This window comes from Pongo pygmaeus, chromosome 6 (genome assembly GCF_028885625.2).
Source record: "Pongo pygmaeus isolate AG05252 chromosome 6, NHGRI_mPonPyg2-v2.0_pri, whole genome shotgun sequence".
NCBI classification, from domain to species: domain Eukaryota; kingdom Metazoa; phylum Chordata; class Mammalia; order Primates; family Hominidae; genus Pongo; species Pongo pygmaeus.
This window is the reverse complement of record NC_072379.2, coordinates 25,683,507-25,705,370: the sequence shown is the minus strand read 5'-3', so window position 1 is coordinate 25,705,370 and position 21,864 is coordinate 25,683,507. Positions and strand designations below refer to the sequence as shown.

Below are 21,864 nucleotides of genomic sequence, written 5' to 3'. Positions count from 1 at the left end.
CATGATGGTGTGCACTTCCAGTCCCAGCTACTCGGGAGGCTGAGGTGGGAGAATCACTTGAACCCAGGAGGCGGAGGTTGCAGTGAGCTGAGATCACACCACTGCACTCTGGCCTGGGCAACAGAATGAGACTCTGTCTCAAAAAGAAAAAAAAAATAAAAAGATCTGAGAGGGACTTGTGACTTCTGTGAGGAGATTGGGTAAAGAGCAGAAAACCATGTTGTGAGTTCCTAACCCCCTTTTGAGGGAAGAGGTAGAAGGGTGCATATTAAGGGGTGAGCCAAGGTGGAATGGTCAGAATTCTCCCCACCCAGTTTCCCATGACAGTTCCTGGCAGAATTAGTGATGATACTGCCTTTTACCATCAAGTGTCCCAATTAAGACAATAATTACCTGGTTACCCAGCTTCAAGGGGACCACTCTGGCACCTGTAATGTCTGTTCCCTGTGGTTGGAAGGTGAAGACTGGCGTGGACCTCATGTCTAAGAAAGCTGAAGCTGACCCACTCAGAAAGTCCAAGACCAGGAAGAGATGACTTAAATGGCCTTTGTGGGTCAGCCAGGAGAAGCTGCTGAATTGAGATGAGTCTGCACTGCCCCGCTTTGTTGGGGCAAGGTATCATCAGTGTTTCCTGTGGGTCAGCCAGCGTGGTCTTGGATCTTGTCAAGTAGGATGCATGCCCAAAGTAGAGATATATCTATCTAGATTATGGAAATGACAAGGGGTGAGGGGGAGGTGTCTAGCAAGAGCCTCCCGAAAGTGGTAAAAGTTCTCCAAAATGAAGCCGTTTTAACCATCTGCCAAGCTGAGTGAAGCCACTCAGCCATACAAAAATGAGCCTTTCTCTCCTCCCTCCACACAGTCCCTAATCCCTAACTCTTGTTAGAAACTAAACTGCAGTGAATGGGCTGGGTGCGGTGGCTCATGCTTGTAATCCCAGCACTTGGGGAGGCCAAGGCGGGCGGATTGCCTAAGCTCGGGAATTCGAGACCAGCCTGACCAACATGGCAAAACCCTGTCTCTACTAAAAATACAAAAGATTAACCAGGTGTAGTGGTGCATGCCTGTGGTCCCAGCTGCTCAGGAGTCTGAGGCACAAGAATCGCTTGAACCCAGAAGACAGAGGTTGCAGGGAGCCGAGAACACACCACTGCACTCCAGCCTGGCCACAGAGCAAGACTCTGTCTCCAGATAAAATTAAAATTAAAATTAAAAAAAAACTACAGTGAGTGAGTGAGGGCAAGGGTGAGCAGAGAAGTAGTTAAGCGGGGAAAGAAGCAAGAGAGTAGAGGCAGAGAGACTCATTGGGAGAGGGTAGAGTCGGGGAGCAACTCAAGCAGGGAGAAAGATGGAACATGACCCTTTCTGTAACCCATCCAGGGAAAGGGAAAGGAATTACTTTTGGGGTTTTGACTATTACCCAGGACTGAGCATTTTAATTATTGAGTAGATACTGTGTTTGTGACAATGTAACAGTAGGAACATCTGTTACCTAAGAATTAAGGGGAGGCTGGCAGCAGTGGCTCACACCTGTAATCCCAGAACTTTGGGAAGCCAAGGCAGGAGGATTGCTTCAGGCCAAGAGTTCCAGACCAGCCTGGGAAACATAGTGAGACCCTGTCTCTAAAAAAAAAATCAAAATATTAGTCAGGCATGGTGGCACACACCTGCAGTCCTAGCTACTTGGGAAGCTGAGGTGGGAGGATTGCTTGAGCTGAGGAGGTGGCTGCAGGGAGCTATGATCATGCCACTACATCCAGCCTAGATGACAGAGGGAGACACTTTCTCAAAAAATAAGAATTAAGAGGCCCGGCATGGTGGCTCATGCCTATAATCTCAGCACTTTGGGAGGCTGAGGCAATCAGATCACCTGAGGTCAGGAGTTTGAGATCAGCCTGGCCAACATGGTGAAACCCCGTCTCTACTAAAAATACAAAAACTAGCTGGGTGTGATGGTGCATACCTGTAATCCCAGCTCTTCGGGAGGCTGAGGTAGGAGAGTTGCTTGAACCCGGGAGGTGGAGGTTGCTGTGAGCCAACATCACACCACTACACTCCAGCCTGGGCGATAGAGTGATAGAGTGAGACTCCATCTCAAAAAAAAAAAAGGCGGAGGGAAGCCATGGGACCTGTTCAAGTCTTCATCTAGAAGCAGAGGAAGAATACCTCCACTAAGTAAAGTTTAAAGAAGTTGTGGGAGACTAAAATGAAATTTAAAAATCATAATCCATAAGTCATGCTTGTCCAAAATATGTTTTTCATATATACCTGTGTGCACATAGGGAAAATCTGACAAGACAGGCTCCAGACGATTAACAAGGATTTCCTTTAATGGGTGGGATTCTTTCTTTACATGTTCTTACATTATTTGAATATGTTTCTGTCAGCAAGTATTAGTTTTATCATTTTAAACAAGATAAAAATAGGAAGAAATACTTTTTAAATGAACAAGTAGCTGGCATTACAATCAAGTCATTGGCATATGAGATTTATAAAGGCCTGGCCTCAGACCAGCCTTCTCTAATTAGTCGTTCCTCTGTCTCCCACCACTGATCAGAAACTTCCCTGATACGTCTTATTCTCCTGTCCATCTGCTTTCAAGCACGGATACTCCTGGATGATCTCTTCTTTCTGTGATTACTGCACATGTTTAAAAATTTCCCCCTGCTCCTTGCTTCTTGTGACTTCTCATAATCTTTCCCTTTGTGACGTGACCACATTGGAAAACTTTCAATGCCATGTATGCCTTATACACATTACTGTCAGTTTTATTTGGTAATTCGCTGTGCAACAATTTCTTTTTCAAATCATAGATAACACGAGAATATTGGAAAGTATTTGTACGTTCTGAATTTCTTTTAGATGGAGAAAACAGACCCGAAATCAAAAAGTCAACCACAAGCCAGAATATTTCTGATGAAAATCAAACCCATGAGATGATAATGGAGAGACTCGCAGGAGACAGCTTCTGGTACTCCATCCTAGGAGGACTCTGGGATTTTGATTACCATCCAGAGTTTAACCAAGAAAACCACAAGAGATATTTAGGACAAGTAACTTTGACCCACAAAAAGATCACACAGGAGAGAAGCCTTGAGTGTAATAAATTTGCAGAAAACTGTAATCTGAACTCAAACCTTATGCAGCAGAGAATTCCTTCCATTAAAATACCTCTGAATTCTGACATACAGGGAAACAGCATCAAACATAATTCAGACTTGATTTACTATCAGGGAAATTATGTAAGAGAGACTCCTTATAAATATAGTGAGTGTGGAAAAATCTTCAATCAACATATTCTTCTTACTGATCATATTCATACTGCAGAGAAACCCAGTGAGTGTGGGAAGGCCTTCAGCTACACCTCATCTCTTACCCAGCCTCAGATGGTGCTTACAGGAGAGAAGCCCTATAAGTGTGATGAATGTGGAAAAAGATTCAGCCAGAGGATACATCTCATTCAACATCAGAGAATCCACACAGGAGAAAAGCCTTTTATATGCAATGGATGTGGGAAAGCCTTCCGTCAGCATTCATCCTTTACTCAGCATCTGAGGATTCATACTGGAGAGAAGCCCTATAAATGTAATCAATGTGGTAAAGCTTTTAGCCGCATCACATCCCTTACTGAACATCATAGACTTCATACCGGAGAGAAACCTTACGAATGTGGTTTCTGTGGCAAGGCCTTCAGTCAGAGGACACATCTGAATCAACATGAAAGAACTCATACAGGAGAGAAACCCTATAAATGTAATGAATGTGGGAAAGCCTTTAGCCAGAGTGCACACCTTAATCAACATAGGAAAATCCATACTCGGGAGAAATTATGTGAATATAAATGTGAGCAAACTGTTCGCCACAGTCCTTCACTTAGCAGCACATAACTCATGGTGGGGGATATCAGATAAATATATAAATGTAGGAGATTTTTTGGTCAGACCTTTTTATCCCATTCAATATCAAATTATTCATAGTGGAGAGAAAGCTTTATACATAAACTTTTTTTTTTTTTTTTGAGACTGAGTCTCACTCTGTCACCCAGGCTGAAGTACAGTGGTGCAGTCTTGGCTCACTGCAACCTCTGCCTCCTGGGTTCAAGCGATTCTCCTGCCTCAGCCTCCTTGAGTAGCTGGGACCACAGGTACGCACCACCATGCCCAGCTAATTTTTTGTATTTTTAGTAAAGACGGGGTTTCACCATGTTGGCCAGGCTGGTCTCGAACTCCTAACCTCAGGTGATCCACCCACCTCGGCCTCCCAAAGTGCTGGGATTACAGGCGTGAGCCACTGCACCCGGCCATAAACTTTCAATGCGTAGAAACCAAATTAATTTAGACTTTAAACTAGCAGGAGGGATTATAAAAAGAAAAAATAATTTATTTTACAAATGAGATTATATTTGGAGTCATGTTCCAAATCTGATATAAAACTTTTTTAAAAATCAGAAATCCTTATCCAGGCATGGTGGTGCACACCTGCAATCCCAACTACTCTGGAGACTGAGGCATGAGAATGACTTGAACATGGGAGGTGGAGGTTGCAGTGAGCTGAGATCATGCCACTGCACTCCAGCCTGGGCAACAGAGCAAGACTCTGTCTCAAAAAAAAAAAAAAGAAAGAAAAGAAAGCCTATAGGCAACAACTTGTAATTACTCATCTGTAAGTTTTATGGTATAAAACTTTTTTTTTTTTTTTTTAGAGGCAGAGTCTCGCTCTGTCACCCAGGCTGGAGTGCAATGGCGCGATCTCGGCTCGCTGCAACCTCCACCTCCCGGGTTCCAGCGATTCTTCTGCTTCAGCCTCCCGAGTAGCTGGGACTACAGGTGCATACCACCACGCCCGGCTAACTTTTTTTTGTATTTTTTAGTAGAGACAGGGTTTCACCATATTGACCAGGCTGGTCTCAAACTCCTGACCTTGTGATCCGCCCACCTTGGCCTCCCAAAGTGCTGGGATTATAGGCGTGAGCGACTGCACCTGGCAGTTTATGGTATAAAACTTAAATCAGAAATTTTGATTAATTAAAGACAATGCTGGCTGGGGGCGGTGGTTCACGCCTATAATCCCAGCACTTTGGGAGGCCGAGGTGGGGTGATCACCTGAGGTCAGGAGTTTGAGACCAGTCTGGCCAACATGGTAAAACCCCATCTGTACTAAAAATACAAAAATTAGCTGGGTGTGGTGGTGCACGCCTGTAGTCCCAGCAGCTTGGGAGGCTGAGGCAGAAGAATTGCTTGAACCCGGTAGGCGGAGGTTGCAGTGAGCCAAGATCATGCCACTGTACTCCAGCCTGGGCAACAGAGTGAGACTGTCTCAAAAAAAAAAAAGTCAAATTTAAAAATAAAGGCAATGCTGTAGTGCAGCCAGTCACATTAACTTGAAATAAACATAAAAGAGCAATATTTCACGAACATCAGTTATTTGTATGCTTTCTTTACAGTTTTTACCATATCTAGTATTTACTTAATATTCTTTATAAAGGGATGCAAGATTTTTAGCCTTCTCCTAGGAAATACTATTTAGCATATAAAACTAATAAGTTATATGCTAGTTTTATATGCTAATTAAATTTATTCTACTCTTCATCAAAATAGATACATAACCTTGAAATTAAAAATATTCATTGATGTACCACCCAAAATCTTGTGTGCCGTTGTTTGAGAAACAGTGTGATAGTTTGTGGCAATATCCTGTGATGATTCTTTTTGCAATCTTGACATTATTTTCATCAAATGATTCCTAGGATCACTTTGAGAAGAGCCTTGAAGAAGACTTGAGGGTCCTATTGATGAACTTTGAAATATTGATTCAGAGAAGTCTGCTTTTCTATTTTGTTTTAGCTTTAAATTTCCCTGTGGCAAGTCTAGATTTTTTTTCAGTTAAAATTATTTCTGCTGTATTTGTAGAATAGAAGTTTTGGGTTTTTGTAAAATACTGACCAGAGGCTAAGAATTCCCGTGCCACCCTGTATCACTGTGGAAGATGGAGAACTGAGGAACTGTACCTGCGGGTGAGCCCTGGTGCCATGTTGACGGTGGGAATTGGGAGAGCTGCAGTGGCTTATATAAACACCTGAAGAAGTAGTCTAATTGGCTTAATCTTTTATTTTATTTATTGAAATATATATCTGGGCTGGGCGCGGTGGCTCACGTCTGTAATCCCAGCACTTTGGGAGGGCAAGGCAGGTGGATCACTTGAGGTTAGGAGTTCACCAGCCTGGCCAACATGGTAAAACTGCATCTCTACTAAAAATACAAAAATTAGCTGGGCATGATGGTGTGCACCTGTAACCCCAGCTACTCAGGAGGCTGAGGCAGAAGAATTGCTTGGACCTGGGAGGCGGAGGTTGCAGTGAAGCGAGATTGCGCCACTGCACTCCAACCCGGGCAATAGAGTGAGACTCCATCTCAAAAAAAAAAAAAAGAAAAAGAAAAAGAAAAAAGAAATATATATCTGTAACACTTTTTTCCAAAGAGAATTCATGTTAGTTTGTTTGCATTGCTATAAAGGAATACCTGAAACTGGGTAGTTTATAAAGAAAAGAAGCTTTATTTGGCTCATAGTTCTGCAGGCTGTGCAGGAAATATGGTGCTGGTGTCTGCTTCTGTTGATGGCCTCAGAACGCTTCCAATTATGGCAGAAGGTCAGTGGGAGCCAGCATATTACATGACAAGAGAGGGGTCAAGAGAGATGGGGGAGGTTGCAACCTCTTAAACACTCAGCTCTCACATGAACTACCAGAGTGAGAACTTGAAGGGGTGGCCTGCCCCTCCACACCTGTGGGTATTTCTAGTCGGGTGAGACAAGAGACTGAGAAAAGAAATAAAACACAGAGACAAAGTATAGAGAAACAACAGTGGGTCCAGGGGACCAGCGCTCAGCATACCAAGGACCTGCACCAGCACCGGTCTCTGAGTTCCCTCAGTTTTTATTGATTATTATCTTCATTATTTCAGCAAAAAGGAATGTAGGAGGGCATGGTGATAATAAGGAGAAAAACGTGAGCAATAGAATCTACATCATAATTAAGTTCAAGGGAAGGTACTACGACTGGACGTGCATGTAGGCCAGATTTATGTTTCTCTCCACCCAAACATCTCAGTGGAGTAAATAACAAGGCAGCATTGCTGCAAACATGTCTCGCCTCCCACCATAGGGCGGTTTTTCTCCTATCTCAGAATTGAACAAATGTACAATCGGGTTTTATACCAAGACATTCAGTTCCCAGGGGCAGGTAGGAGAAAGTGGCCTTCGTCTATCTCAGCTGCAAGAGGCTTTCCTCTTTTACTAGTCCACCTCAGCACAGACCCTTTACGGGTGTCGGGCTGGGGGATGGTCAGGTCTTTCTCATCCCATGAGGCCATATTTCAGACTATTACATGGGGAGAAACCTTGGACAATACCCCACTTTCAAGGGCAGTGGTCCCTGTGGCTTTCCGCAGTGCATTGTGCCCCTGGTTTATTGAGACTAGAGAATGGTGATGACTTTTACCAAGTATACTGCTTGTAAACATTTTGTTAACAAGGCACGTCCTGCACAGCCCTAGATCCCTTAAACCTTGATTTCATACAACACGTTTTTTTGAGCTCCAGATTGGATCAAAGTGGTTGGGTCAAAGTGGCTGGGGCAAAGCTACAAATTAACAACATCTCAGCAAAGCAATTATTCAAAGTACAGGTCTTTTTCAAAATGGAGTCTCTTATGTCTTCCCTTTCTACATAGACACAGTAAGTCTGATCTCTCTTTCTTTTCCCTACAAGAACTCATTCAATAACACAGGAGGACACCAAGCCATTCATGAGGGATCCACCCCCATGGCCCAAACACCTCCCACCAGGCGCCACCTCCAACATTGGGGATCACATTTCAACCTGAGATTGGAAGGGACAAATATCCAAAGTATAATATATCAGAATTTAAGGTGATTTCATTTGATTTTTATGATTGCTGCCTTGTTTGACAGAAGTCACATTTGATGTTTTTTTCTGTTTTTTTGTTGTTGTTGTTGTTGTTTTGAGACGGAGTCTCGCTCTGTCACCCAGGCTGAGGTGCAGTGGCTTGATCTTGGCTCACTGCAACCTCCGCCTCCCAGGTTCAAGTAATTCTCTTGTCTCAGTCTCCCGAGTATCTGGGATTACAGGTGCACGCCACCACGCCTGGCTAATTTTTGTATTTATAGTAGAGACAGGGTTTCACTATATTGGTCAGACTGGTCTCGAACACCTAACCTCAGGGGATCCACCTGCCTCAGCCTCCCAAAGAGTTGAGATTACAGGCATGAGCCATCGTGCCCGGCCCCACGTTTGATGTTTTAAAGCATTCAAAATGTAAACGGTCATAAACCATGAATAGCTGCAAGCATAGGGACACTTCAGTTTCTTGGTTTTCAGGTTTCCTATGTCTTCTCAGGCATGGCTGAAGAAACCATAAGGTTAAGGTAGGAGTGCAGCCCACTTGCTTTCTCATCTTTCTTCTAACTTAAGCCTGGCTTAAGACTTCCCTGATTTCTTCTCCCCGAGAAAGGACTAGATTTTATAGGCCCTGAGTCAAAGCTGAAATGATTTAAAGACTTTAAAAAACAAAAACACTAAAACCCAAAAAAAAACCTCATTTCATTGTAGAAATTAAACTTTTCAAAAGCATTTTTGTCCCATGCAACAGTAGGTATGAAATAGTTAATAAAACCTTGAGTTACTGTAATCAGGGAGGATTTCTAATAGTATTTTGTCCAAACATCTGTGCAGTGGCGATGCATTTTCAGGGCAAATCAATTCTGGAAGCATCCTCGCCCAAAAAAAGCCACATTTAACATTCATTTGCCATAATGAGGCAGGATATAGGGCGCTCAGATTTCAGGAGGGGAGAGAGTGAGTGAAAGTGACGTCTCAGACAGCAGAGGTATGTACTTTTTTTTTGCTTGTTTTTTGAGATGGAGTCTCGCACAGTCGCCTGAGCTGGAATGCAATGGCACTATCTTGGCTCATTGCAATCTCCGCCTCCTGGGTTCAAGCTATTCCCCTGCTTCAACCTCCTGGGATTACAGGCGCCTGCCATCACGCCCGGCTAATTTTTTGTATTTTTAGTAGAGGGGGGGTTTCACTATGTTGGCCAGGCTGGTCTGAAACTCCTGACCTCGTGATCTGCCTGCCCTCGGCCTCCCAAAATGCTGGGATTATAGGCGTGAGCCACCGCACCCAGCCAAGTATGTACTTTTTAAAAGTAATGGTTAATTACACTTGGTAAAATCTTTGATCAAAGCTTAATTTTGTGGCTGGGCGCAGTGGCTCATGCCTGTAATCCCAGCACTTTGGGAGGCTGAGGCGGGCAGATCATGAGGTGAGGAGTTCGAGACCAGCCTTGCCAACATGGTGAAACTCCGTCTCTACTAAAAATACAAAAATTAGCCGGGCATGGTGGTGCGCACCTGTAGTCCCAGCTACTCGGGAAATGTCACTATAACATCAGTCCTTTGACTCCTAATCCAGTAGATACAAACGGTGCGTGGAACAGTCTATTATAACACTCTGAAAACATTTAGTAAATATATGAATTTTAATAAAAGGAAAGATTGCTGCTCAGCACCAAAATCTGTGTGACTATTTCTCATAACCTCAAAGGATTAGTAAAGAATCGTCCTGTTCATTGGTTCTTTTATGTCCAAAGAGCTTGTTAGCATGGAGAAAAATACTGATATGATTTGGCTTTGTGTCCCCACCCAAATATCATCTCAAATTGTAATCCCCATATGTCAAGGGAGAAACCTAATGGGAGGTGATTGAATCATGGGGGCATTTTCCCCCATGCTGTTCTTGTGATAAGAGTGAGTTCTCATGAGATCTGATGGTTTTATAAGGGACTTCTCCCGCTTCGCTCACTCACACTCTGTCTTGCCTGCCACCATGTAAGACATGCCTGCTTCCCCTTTTGCCATGATTGTAAGTTTCCCAAGGCCTCCCCAGCCGTGTGTAACTGTGAGTCAAACCTCTTTCCTTTATAAATTACCCAATCTCAGGTATTTCTTTATAGCAGTGAGAAAACAGACTAATACAAATACTCATTAGAATTTGTATTTTGATTAATGTTCAGTGTATTTTTTTTTTAGACGGAGTCTCACTCTGTCGCCCAGGCTGGAGTGCAGTGGCACAATCTCGGCTCGCTGCAACTTCTACCTCCCAGGTTCAAGCAATTCTCTTGCCTCAGCCTCCTGAGTAGCTGGGACTACAGGCACCCACCACCACGCCTGGCTAATTTTTTGTATTTTTAGTAGAGACAGGGTTTCACCATGTTAGCCAGGATGGTCTCGATCTCCTGACCTCATGATCCGCCCATCTCAGCCTCCCAAAGTGCTGGGATTACAGGCATGAGCCACCGTGCCCAGCCCTTTTTTTTTTTTTTTTTTTTAAGAGACAGTCTCATGCCCAAGCTGGTCTCGAACTCCTAGGCTCAAGTGATCCTCCTGCCTCAGCCTCCCAAAGTGCTGGGATTACAGGCATGAGGTACGACACCTAACTCTGTATTTATTTAAGAAAACAATTGACGTTCTTTAAACAGTCAGCATTCCTCTACTTATTTGGACATTTGCAACTAATAAATAAAAAATTAAGAATTTCTAAAATTAGATATGCCTACTCTTTTAAACATTAACTTCAGATGTAAACAGATCTTAATGTTTCATTATATCCAAACCTAAACTGTCAGGTTGTATTAAATGCTTTAAACACTTCAAGAAACAGAAAAGATACACCCAGATGTCACAGTCATTATACCAAAACCAGTTATAAAAATGTTAACTGCGTGGATTTAATTTTTTTCTTATCCTTATTTGAACACTTTACCAGGGTTCCAATTTTCCATAAGTTTCTAGGTTTATGTTATTATTTTTTTGACAGAGTCTCACTCTGTTGCCCAGGCTGGAGTGCAATGGCACAATCTCAGCTCACTGCAACCTCTACCTCCCAGGTTCAAGCAATTCTCTTGCCTCAGCCTCCCAAGGAGCTGGGATTACAGGTGCCCACCACCACGCCCAGCTACTTTTGTGTATTTTTAATAGAGACGGGGTTTTGCCACGTTGGCCAGGCTGGTCTCGAACTCCTGACCTCAGGTGATCCACCTGCCTTGGCCTCCCAAAGTGCTGGGATTTCAGGCGTGAGCCACTGCGCCCAACCTTTTTTTTTGAGACAGAGTCTTGCTCTGTTTCCCAGGCTGGAGTGCAGTGGCATGCTCTCAGCTCACTGCAACCTCCGCCTCCTGGGTTCAAGCAATTCTCCTGCCTCAGCCTCCCTAGTGGCTGGGATTACAGGCATGCACCACCACGCCCGGCTAATTTTTTTTTTTTTTGTATTTTTAATAGAGATGGGGTTTCACCATATTGGCCAGGCTGGTCTCCAACTCCCGACCTTGTGATCCGCCTGCCAATCTTACCAGACCCAAAATAATAATACTCTCTCAAACTAAATTGTAGCATATGCATTAGCAATGCCTCATCCTTGGTCCGTCATCCATAAGACCTTGCATCGATGAAATAACTCTTATTTTGTCTCCTTTTATAACAAAATATCACTTGTAATGTTGTGAGACATTTTAAGACCTTTTGTATAAACTTTAAATTTTTGAGACTTGAACTTTCCCAAAAGCATCTAGCCATTGTCTGGTCATTTTTATGACAGGACATAATGATCTTCTTAGCTAGCATTATTCCAAAGCCTTTATATTCCTTATTTATATAATTAAAAGGCCATCCAGCTCCTTCTTCGTGAAGAGTGCAGTTTTTGTAGTCAGCTTTTCATTGTAGAACATTTGGCTGCTTAATCATTTTGAAACACACTGTTGAATCCTGCTTCTCCTTGGTTATTATTGTATGTAATCATTAGAGCCAAGTAACTGTTAGACCATCTTTCTACTTTGTTGAAGTAACTATTTTAACTGTTAGACCATCTTTCTACTTTGTTGAAGTAACTTTTTCCAAGATTACTTGGCTTACCTAGCACCCCAGTGTTTATTATTTCTTGATTAAACAGGAACAAATCTATATATGCATATATATATATGTGTGTGTGTGTACATATGCCCGTACCTAGTAAGAAAAAATATATATTTTTTAGGTCAATAATGAATAAGGCTGGGTGCAGTGGCTCACGCCTGTAATCCCAGCACTTTGGGAGGTCAGGGCGGGTGGATCATTTGAGGTCAGGAGTTCAAGAGCAGCCTGGCCAACAGGATGAAACCCTGTCTCTACTACCAACACAAAAATTAGCCGGGTATGGTGATGAGTGCCTGTGATCCCAGCTGCTCGGGAGGCTGAGGAGGAGAATCACTTGAACCCAGGATGCAGACATTGCAGTGTGCGAAGATCACCCCACTGCACTCCAGGCTCAGTGACAGAGTGAGACTCTGTCTCAAAAAAAAAAAAAAAAAAAAAGACTATTGTACATTCACATAGTAAAGTTCTGTGCAACTGAAAAGAAAGATCAGCATGTTCAGTCCACTCCAGAAGCTGATTTGGAGCGATTCTTTCAGGATATGTTAAGTGAAAAGGGTAAATACAAAGCAGTCTACATAGAATGTTACTTTTGTAAGAAAGAATATATACAATCTTTGCAAAAAGAAATATAAGCAGGCCAAACCAGAAACTAATAAATTAGTTACGTATGGGAAACAAGAACAAGATCAAAAAGATTGGGAACGGAATGAAATTTCTCTGCTTGTATCTTTTTAAAGTTTTAGTCCTTTCTTCTCCCCTCCCCTCCCCTCCCCTTCCCCCCTCCCTTCCCTTCCCTTCTTCTTTTCTTTTATTTATTTTATTTTATTTTTATTTTTCGAGACAGAGTCTCACTCCCTCACCCAGGCTGGAGTGCACTGGCACCATCTCCACTCACTGCAACCTCCACCTTCCAGATTCAAGCGATTCTCCTGCCTTAGCCTCCTGAGTAGGTGGGATTACAGGCGTGTGTCACTATGCCCAGCTAATTTTTGTATTTTTAGTAGGGATGGAGTTTCACCATGTTGCCACAGGCTGATCTCGAACTCCTGGCCTCAGGTGATCCGCATGCCTCGGCCTCCCAAAGGGCTGGGATTATAGGGGTGAGCCACTGCGCCCGGCCTTAAAGTTTTAATTTTTGAACCATTTTAATGATTTACACATTCAAAAAATAAAAGGATAGAGTTTTTCCTATCCTCGAATACAAAATTGTATACAAACATATAAAAATGAAGGCCAGGCACGGTGGCTCACGCCTGTAATCCCAACACTTTGGGAGGCCGAGGCGGGCGGATCATTAGGTCAGGAGATGGAGACCATCCTGGCTAACGCGGTGAAACTCCGTCTCTACTAAAAATACAAAAAAAAATTAGCCGGGCGTGGTGGCGGGCGCCTGTAGTCCCAGCTACCCGGGAGGCTGAGGCAGGAGAATGGCGTAAACCCGGGAGGCAGAGCTTGCAGTGAGCCGAGATTGTGCCACTGCACTCCAGCCTGGGAGACAGAGCAAGACTCCGTCTCAAAAAAAAAACAAACTAATTGTATAGAATATTGATATAACCACACAGAAGAAAAAAAAAGAATACCAATAAATGTTGAACACAGTGCTGTCATTGTACACTCTTAAGGGCAAAAAGAACCAAGAACCACAAAAAATAATCTCACGCATCACTTAGAAACTTTGTTTTTAGTCGGGATATTGTTAGTACAACTCCAAAAGCATTTAGTGTATACTATAGGATTTAGCATTAATCATTGATGTTGTCGGGGTAGGGACCAGAGTTCTAACTGTGGAAGAAAGGAGATAAAAATACGGAACTGGTGAAGCAAAAGAAGAAACCCACTGGTGGCTCATGCCTGTAATCCCAGCACTTTGGGAGGCCGAGACGGGCGGATCACGAGGTCAGGAGATCGAGACCATCCTGGCTTACACGGTGAAACCCCGTCTCTACTAAAAAAAAATACAAAAAATTAGCCGGCCTGGTGGCAGGCGCCTGTAGTCCCAGCTACTCGGAAGGCGGAGGCAGGAGAACGGCGTGAACCCGGGAGGCGGAGCTTGCAGCGAGCCGAGATCGTGCCAGTGCACTCCAGCCTGAGCGACAGAGACAGACTCTGTCCCAAAAAAGAAAGAAAGAAACCCACTGGTGTTTAAAGGTAGGGGTGTGTGTGTGTGCGTGTGTGTGTTTCAATATATCGATAGCTACATCTGCTGAAATAGCCTACGAGCAGGAAAATCCCAGTAGCAAGTTGCTCACCTAGCACTCAGAGCTTTGTTGCTAAGTACCACTCCCCACTGATATTTTTCCTTTGAAAAACTTCTGATACAATAACTGGTCAGGAAAAGTATAGGTAAATCTGGACCAGCCAGGCACAGTGGCTCATGCCTGTAATCCCAGAACTTTGGGAGTCCGAAGTAGGTGGATCACTTGAGGCCAAGAGTTCAAGAACAGCCTGGCCAACATGGTGAAATCCCGTCTCTAATAAAAATAAAAATAAAATAGCTGGATGTGGTGCCAGATGCCTGTAGTCCCAACTACTCAGGAGGCTGAGGCAGGAGAATCCCTTAAACCCAGGAGGTAGAGGTTGCAGTGAGTCAAGATTGTGCCACTGCACTCCAGCCTGGGCGACAAGAGTGAGACCCTGTCTCAAAAAAAAAAAAAAAAAAAAAGACACTTTTAGGCCGGGCACGGTGGCTCACGCCTGTAATTCCAACACTTTGAAAGGCCAAAGTGGTTGGATCACTTAAGGCCAGGAGTTCAAGACCAGCCTGGCCAACATGTGAAACCCCGTCTCTACTAAAAATACAAAAATTAGCTGGGCATGGTGGTGCACGCCTGTAATCCCAGCTACTTGGGAGGTTGAGGCAGAAGAATTGCTTGAACCCGGGAGGCAGAGGTTGCAGTGAGCCGAAATCACGCCATTGCACTCTAGCCTGGGTGACAGAGACCCTGTCTCGAAAGAAAGGAAGGGAAGGGAAGGGAGGAGGGAGGAGGGAGGGAAGGAGGGGAAGGAGGGAGAGAGGGAGGGAGAGAGGGAGGGAGGGAGGGAGGGAGGAAGGAAGGAAGGAAGGAAGGAAGGAAGGAAGGAAGGAAGGAAGGAAACCTGGATCATACATTTGTGCCAGAAAGTAAGGAAATGCACAAAAACTGATGGATACAAGAGAAGAGGATGCAGCCCTCAGCTTAAAGAGGCTCCCACCTGGCCGGGTGCAGTGGCTCACGCCTATAATTCCAGCACGTTGGGAGGCCAAGGTGGGCAGATCACCTGAGGTCAGGAATTCGAGACCAGCCTGGCCAACATGGTGAAACTCCGTCTCTGCTAAAAATGCAAAAATTAGCCGGGCATGGTGGCAGGTACCTGTAACCCAGCTACTTGGAAGGCTGAGGCAGGACAATTACTTGAACTCGGGTGGTGGAGGTTGCAGTGAGCTGAGATTGCGCCATTGCTCTCCAGCCTGGGCAACAGAGCGAGACTCCGTCTCAAAAAAAAAAAAAAAAAAAGTCTCCCACCGGCCAATTTTAGAACAATGTTTTTTTTTCTTAATCCCAAATATGCTAGTAGAATTTGAGAACAATTTGAACTTCAAAATGAATAACAGGACTAAAAGATTACATTTAAAAATCCATAACTTCATACAGATAACAAAAAAATTAAATTTTTAAAAGGTGTGAGTGCAAAAGCCTGAATATCTCAGAAACAATATATTGAGGGAAAGAAGCCAGACTTAATAGATACTGTATGATTCCATTTATAGGACGCTCTAGAATAGGCAATATTGATGTATGGTGGTAGAAATTAGACCAGTGTTTGCTTCTGGAGAAGATCAGTTGACTGTGAAGGAGCAAGAGAGAACTTTAGGGCCAGGCACGGTGGCTCACGCCTGTAATCCCAACACTTTGGGAGGCCGAGGTGGGTAGATTGCTTGAGCCCGAGTTTGAGATCAGCCTGGGCAACATAGCAAAACCCCATCTCTACAAAATATACAAAAATTAGCTGGGCGTGGGGGTGCATGCTTGTAGTCCCAGCTACTCAGGAGGCTGAGGTGGGAGGATCCCTTGAGCCCAGGAGGAGGTTGCAGTGAGCCAAGTTTGAGCCACTGCACTCTAGCCTGGGCGACAGATCAAGACCCTGTATCAAAAGAAAGAAAGAAAGAAAGAAAAAACTTATGCATTTTTTTTATTTATTTACATTTTTTTATTTTGAGATGGAGTCTTGCTCTGTTGCCCAGGCTGGAGTGCAGTGATGCAATCTCAGCTCGCTGCAACTGCTCCCTCCTGGGTTCAAGTGATTCTCCTGCCTCAGCCTCCTGAGTAGCTACAATTACAGGCACGCACCACCATGCCCAGCTAATTTTTGTATTTTTGGTAGAGATGGGGTTTCACCATGTTGGCCACACTGGTCTTGAACTCCTGATCTCAGATGATCCACCTGCCTCAGCCTCTCAAAGTGCTGGGATTACAGCACTGAGCCACCATGCCCGGCCTATATATGCATTTTATATCGCTTTTTTTTTTTTGAGACAGAGTCTCACTCTGTCACCAAGCTGGAGTGCAGTGGCATGATCTCAGCTCACCGAAACCTCCATCTGCCCAGTTCAAGCAATTCTCCTGCCTCAGCCTCCCAAGTAGGTGGGATTACAGGCACGTGCCACCACGCCCGGCTAATTTTTGTGTTTTTGGTAGAGACAGGGTTTCACCATGTTGGGCAGGCTGGTCTCGAACTCCTGACCTCTAGTGATCTGCCTGCCTCGGCCTCCCAAACGCAATTAAATTTTTTAATGTGATGTAGGGAAAAAGGAAAGCTATTTTTTTACAAAAGAATGCCAACTAAAAATATAATAGTGTAGGAAATAACCTATATGTGATGGTTTATTTTGAATTCTAAGTGCCTTAGTTTTAAGCATGCCACATGGAAACAGATAAAGAAGCAGAGTGTACTGAGTCACTGCCCACCTCTTTCCTGTCTTCCCTTTCACCCAGCGGCCAGGCACCTAGCAGTCAGGGCCCCCTCAACTCCCTCCCCACCCCACTAAGAATTTGGTTTAGGCTAGCTTGCAACATAGATAATTGTACCCTTTCTTATCAGCTAAGTGCAGCCACTAGGGCTATAAGTCCAACGTTTGAAGAGGAGGCTGGGCACGGTCGCTCACATCTGTAAACCCAGCACTTTGGAAGGCTGAGGCGGGTGGATCACCTGAGATCAGGAGTTCAAGACCAGACTGGCTAACATGGTGAAACGCCATCTCTGCAAAAAATACAAAAAAAAAAAAAAAAAAAAAAAAAAAAAAAAAAAAAAATTAGCCGGGTGTAGTGGCAGGCTCCTGTAGTCTCAGCTACTTGGGAGGCTAAGGCACGAGAATCGCTTGAACTCGGAAGGCAGAGGCTGCAGTAAGCCGAGATCGCACCACTGCACTCCAGCCTGGGTGACAGAATAGGATTTTGTCTCAAAAAAAAAAAAAAGTTTGAAGAGTCCTGAGACAGTCACAATGCACGGTGGGCTACAATAAAACAATAAAATGCAGCAGAAAGACCCCAAAGAACATACTTGAAGTCCCTGCCTAACAATCAATAGGCGACGTCCAGGAAGATTGTGACCCCCATAGTACTCAGCCTATGAGGAACCGGGGGAGGGACCTGCGCACTAGGGGATAAATTGCTTGTTGAAACTGTGCTGGGTGTGCCTGCTGCGAGACACCCGATCTTGCAAGGCCGTCATTAAAAATCTCATTTTTGCTGTTCTCTGGGTCTCTGAGTCCATTCTTTGGGTTTGGATGGGCGAATTTGTTTCTCACAAGGATGAAGAAAAACCACCATTTTATCACCACCATAGTAATAATTACTTGAGGCAACAATCATCAATGGATGCTACATTTTTTTGTCTGAAATTTGTTTCAAGAACAGGATATTCACACAGTTTCAAAATCATCTCAGCAATTACTTATTAATTACAATGAGAATTACAGTGGAGAAATCTGGCAGACACTATGTCAACCAAATATCAAATTTTGATATCAAAAGTGGGACACACTGCCATGTATCTCTGGATATGATGCTCTGAAAAAGACAGGGCAGGGTGCAGTGACTCACGCATGTAATCCCAGCACTTTGGGAGGCTGAGGTGGGAGAATCGCTTGAAGCCGGGTGTTTGAAACCAGCCTGATCAACATAGCCAGACCCAATCTCTACAAAAGAAAAATAAAAAAAGAAATAGCCAGGCATGGTGGCACACACCTGTGGTCCCAGCTACTTGGGAGGCTGAAGTGGGAGGATCACTTGAGCCCAGGAGGTCGAGGCTTCAGTGAGCCATGATTGCACCACCGCACTCTAGCCTGGGCACAGAGTGAGACTCTGTCTCAAAAAAAAAAAAAAAAAAAAAAAAAAAGACACATCACATGTAATATTCCTGCCAAGGATATCAACCTGATTTCAACCATGAGGAGACTATCAAAGCCAAATTGACAGACAGCTGGCAAAACAATTGGCCAGGACTCTTTAAATGTCAGTGTCATGAAAGAAAAAAAGGAGGCAGAGGGATTGCTCTAGAGTCAAGGAGACTGAAGGATGACAACTAAATGTAATGCGTCATTCTTGATTAGATCCTAGATCAATTTTATTAAAGCTATAAAGAAGCTGAGTGCAGTAGCTCATGCCTGCAATCACAACACTTGGGAAGCCGAGGCAAGAGGATCATTTGAGCGCAGGTCTGGTTCAAGACCAGCCTGGGCAACATTGAAAGACCTCATCTCTACAAAAAAATTTTTTTAATTAGCCCAGAGTGGGCCGAGCATGGTGGCTTACACCTGTAATCCCAGTACTTCGTGAGGCTGAGGCACGTGGATCACAAGGTCAGGGGTTTGAGACAAGCCTGGCGTACATGATGAAACCTCGTGGCTATTAAAAATACAAAAATTAGCTGGCCATGGTGGTGCGCGCCTGTAATCCCAGCTACTCGGGAGCCTGAGGCAGGAGAATGGCTTGAACCCGGGAGGCGGAGGTTGCAGTGAGCTGAGATCGTGCCATTGCACTCCAGCCTCGGCAACAAAGCAAAAACTCCATCTCAATAATAGGCCAGGTGTGGTGGCTCACGCCTGTAATCCCAGCAGTTTGGGAAGCCGAGGTGGGCGGATCACCTGAGGTCAGGAGTTCCAGACCAGCCTGACCAACATGGAGAAACCCCATCTCTACTAAAAATACAAAATTAGGCAGGCTTGGTGGCCCATGCCTGTAATCCCAGCTACTCGGGAGGCTGAGGCAGGAGAATCACTTGAACCCGGGAGGCGGAGGTTGCAGTGAGCCAAGATCGCGCCATTGCACTCCAGCCTGGGTGACAAGAGCAAAACTCTCAAAAATAATAATAATAATAATAATAACAATAATAATAATAGGCCGGGCACAGTGGCTCTCACCTGTAATCCCAACACTTTGGGAGGCCGAGGCAGGCAGATCACCTGAGGTCAGTTCGATACCAGCCTGGCCAACATGGTAAAACCCCATCTCTACTAAAAATACAAAAATTAGCCAGATGTGGTGGCAGGCCCCTGTAATTCCAGCTACTCGGCAGGCTGAGACAGGAGAATTGCTTGAACCCATAAGGCGGAGGTTGGGGTGAGCCAGGATGGCACCACTGCACTCCAGCCTGGGTGACAGCATGAGACTCAAAAAAAAAAAAAAAATAATAATAATAATAATATCTGCCAATGAGTACCAAAATGTTTCCAGATAGATCTCAACCTCCCAGTATGGTAAGAAAGATGGATATTTCTTGGGTCCGTGTGCGATACTTTTATATTCGGGATCAGATAATTAGATGAACACCGACATTACATAATTCTAACATTTCAGCTAGGAGAAATGTGAAAGCAAAACTTCTTGTATTTTTTGAGACAGAGTCTCACTCTGTCACCCAGTCTGGAGTGCAGTGGCATGAGCATGGCTCACTACAGCCTCAACCTTCTGGGCTCAAGCGATCCTCCTACCTCAGCCTCCTGAGTAGCTGGAATTACAGGCATGTGCCACCACCAACGCTGGATAATTTTTTGTGTGTGTGGTTAAAATGGAGTCTTACTGTGTCACCCAGGCTGGAGTGCAGTGGTGCGATCTTGGCTCACTACAACCTCTGCCTCCTGGTTCAAGCGATTCTCCTGCCTCAGTCTCCCTAGTAGGTGGGACTACAGGTGCACACCAGTGCACCCAGCTAATTTTTGCATTTTTTTTTTTTTAGTAGAGACAGGGCTGGTCTTGAACTCCTGTCCTCCGGTGATCCACCCATCTCAGCCTCCTAAAGTGCTGGGATTACAGACGTGAGCCAGCATGCCCAGCCTAATTTTTATATATTTTTTTATGTTTCACCATGTTGCCCAGGTTGGTATGGAACTCCTGGGCTCAAGCAATCCATTCACCTCAGCCTCCCAAAGTAAAGCTAAACATTTTAATACAAAAGGGAACAAAATTTTTCATTCAAAGACACCATCCATAGAAAATTAAATAAACAGCCGGGCGCAGTGGCTCCTGCCTGTAATCCCAGCACTTTGGGAGTCCGAGGCCGAGGCAGGTGGACTGCTTAAGGCCAGGAGTTCGACACCAGCCTGGCCAACATGGTAAAATCCCATTTCTACTAAAAATGCAAAAATTAGCTGGGCATGGTGACCCACACCTGTAATCCCAGCTACTCAAAAAAAAAAAGTAATAAATTTTTAGGCCAGGCGCAGTGGCTCACCCCTGAAATCCTTTGGGAGGCCGAGGTGGGCGGATCACGAGGTCAGGAGATTGAGACCATCCTGGCCAACACGGTGAAACCCCGTCTCTACTAAAAATACAAAAAATTAGCCGGGCGTGGTGGCGGATGCCTGTAGTCCCAGCTACTCAGGAGGTTGAGGCAGGAGAATAGCGTGAACCCGGGAGGGGGAGCTTGCAGTGAGCTGAGATTTCGCCACTGCACTCCAGCCTGGGCGACGGAGCAAGAATCCGTCAAAAAAAAAAAAAAAAATTAAAGATTTCCAGAATGAAATAATTACAGAATACAATACAGAAGAGAGGAGAGACAATAATTTAAAGGATGGAAAGGAGAAAGGAGGCAGGAAAGGAAGGTAAGGTAGAAATTTCTCTGCACTGGCTGGGCAGGGTGGCTCACGCCTGTAATCCCAGCACTTCGGGAGGCCAAGACAGGCAGATCACTTGAGCTCAGGAGTTAGAGACCATCCTGGAGAACATAGCGAGCCCCTATCTACAAAAAATGCAAATACTGGCCAGGCATGGTGGCGCGCCTGTGGTCCGAGATACTCGGGAGGCTGAGGTAGGAGGATCGCTTGAGTCCAAGAGGTCAAGTTGCAGTAAGCCATGTTCACGCCGCTATTGCACTCCAGCTTGGGCAACAGAGCAAGACACTATCTTCAACAACAACAACACTAACAACAACAACAAAACAGAAACAAAAAACAAAAAAAAGAGGCCGGGCGTGGTGGTTCAACCTGTAATCCCAGCACTTTGCGGGGCCAAGTCGGGCGGATTACCTGAGCTCAGGAGTTCGAGACCAGCGTGGCCAACATGGCGAAACCCCGTCTCTACTAAAAATACAAAAATTAGCTGGGCGTGGTGGCGCGTGCCTGTAATCTGTAATCCCAGCTGCTTGGGAGGCTGAGGCAGGCGAATCGCTTGAACCCGGGAGGCGGAGGTTGCAGTGAGCAAAGATTGCACCACTGCACACCAGCCTGGGCGACAGAGCGAGACTCCGTCTAAAAAAAAAAAAAAGAAAGAAAACAAAAGAATGAAAGAAAAGTCCGAAACCTCCTGCGCCACTGTCCACTAGCTGCGCGCGTTAGGAAAGCAGAGGTCACCGCCCCCCGCCCCGCCACCGCAGCGGGTCCCTTTAAGGGAGAGTGAGCGGGGTC

The 21,864-nt window shown here is 44.8% G+C and overlaps 1 protein-coding gene across 10 annotated transcripts in view; it reads left to right on the top strand.

Moving 5' to 3' along the window:
• Positions 1-5,419, top strand: part of ZNF713 (zinc finger protein 713) — a 48,701-nt gene extending 43,282 nt beyond the window's left edge. For all 10 annotated transcript variants that reach the window (XM_063668373.1, XM_063668377.1, XM_054495601.2 and 7 more), the window contains one exon: positions 2,863-5,419. In XM_063668373.1, coding sequence (XP_063524443.1) covers positions 2,863-3,887 — 1,025 coding nt within the window. In that variant the 3' untranslated portion in view covers positions 3,888-5,419. The remainder of the gene's footprint in view (positions 1-2,862) is intronic.
• Positions 5,420-21,864: the final 16,445 nt, after the last annotated feature.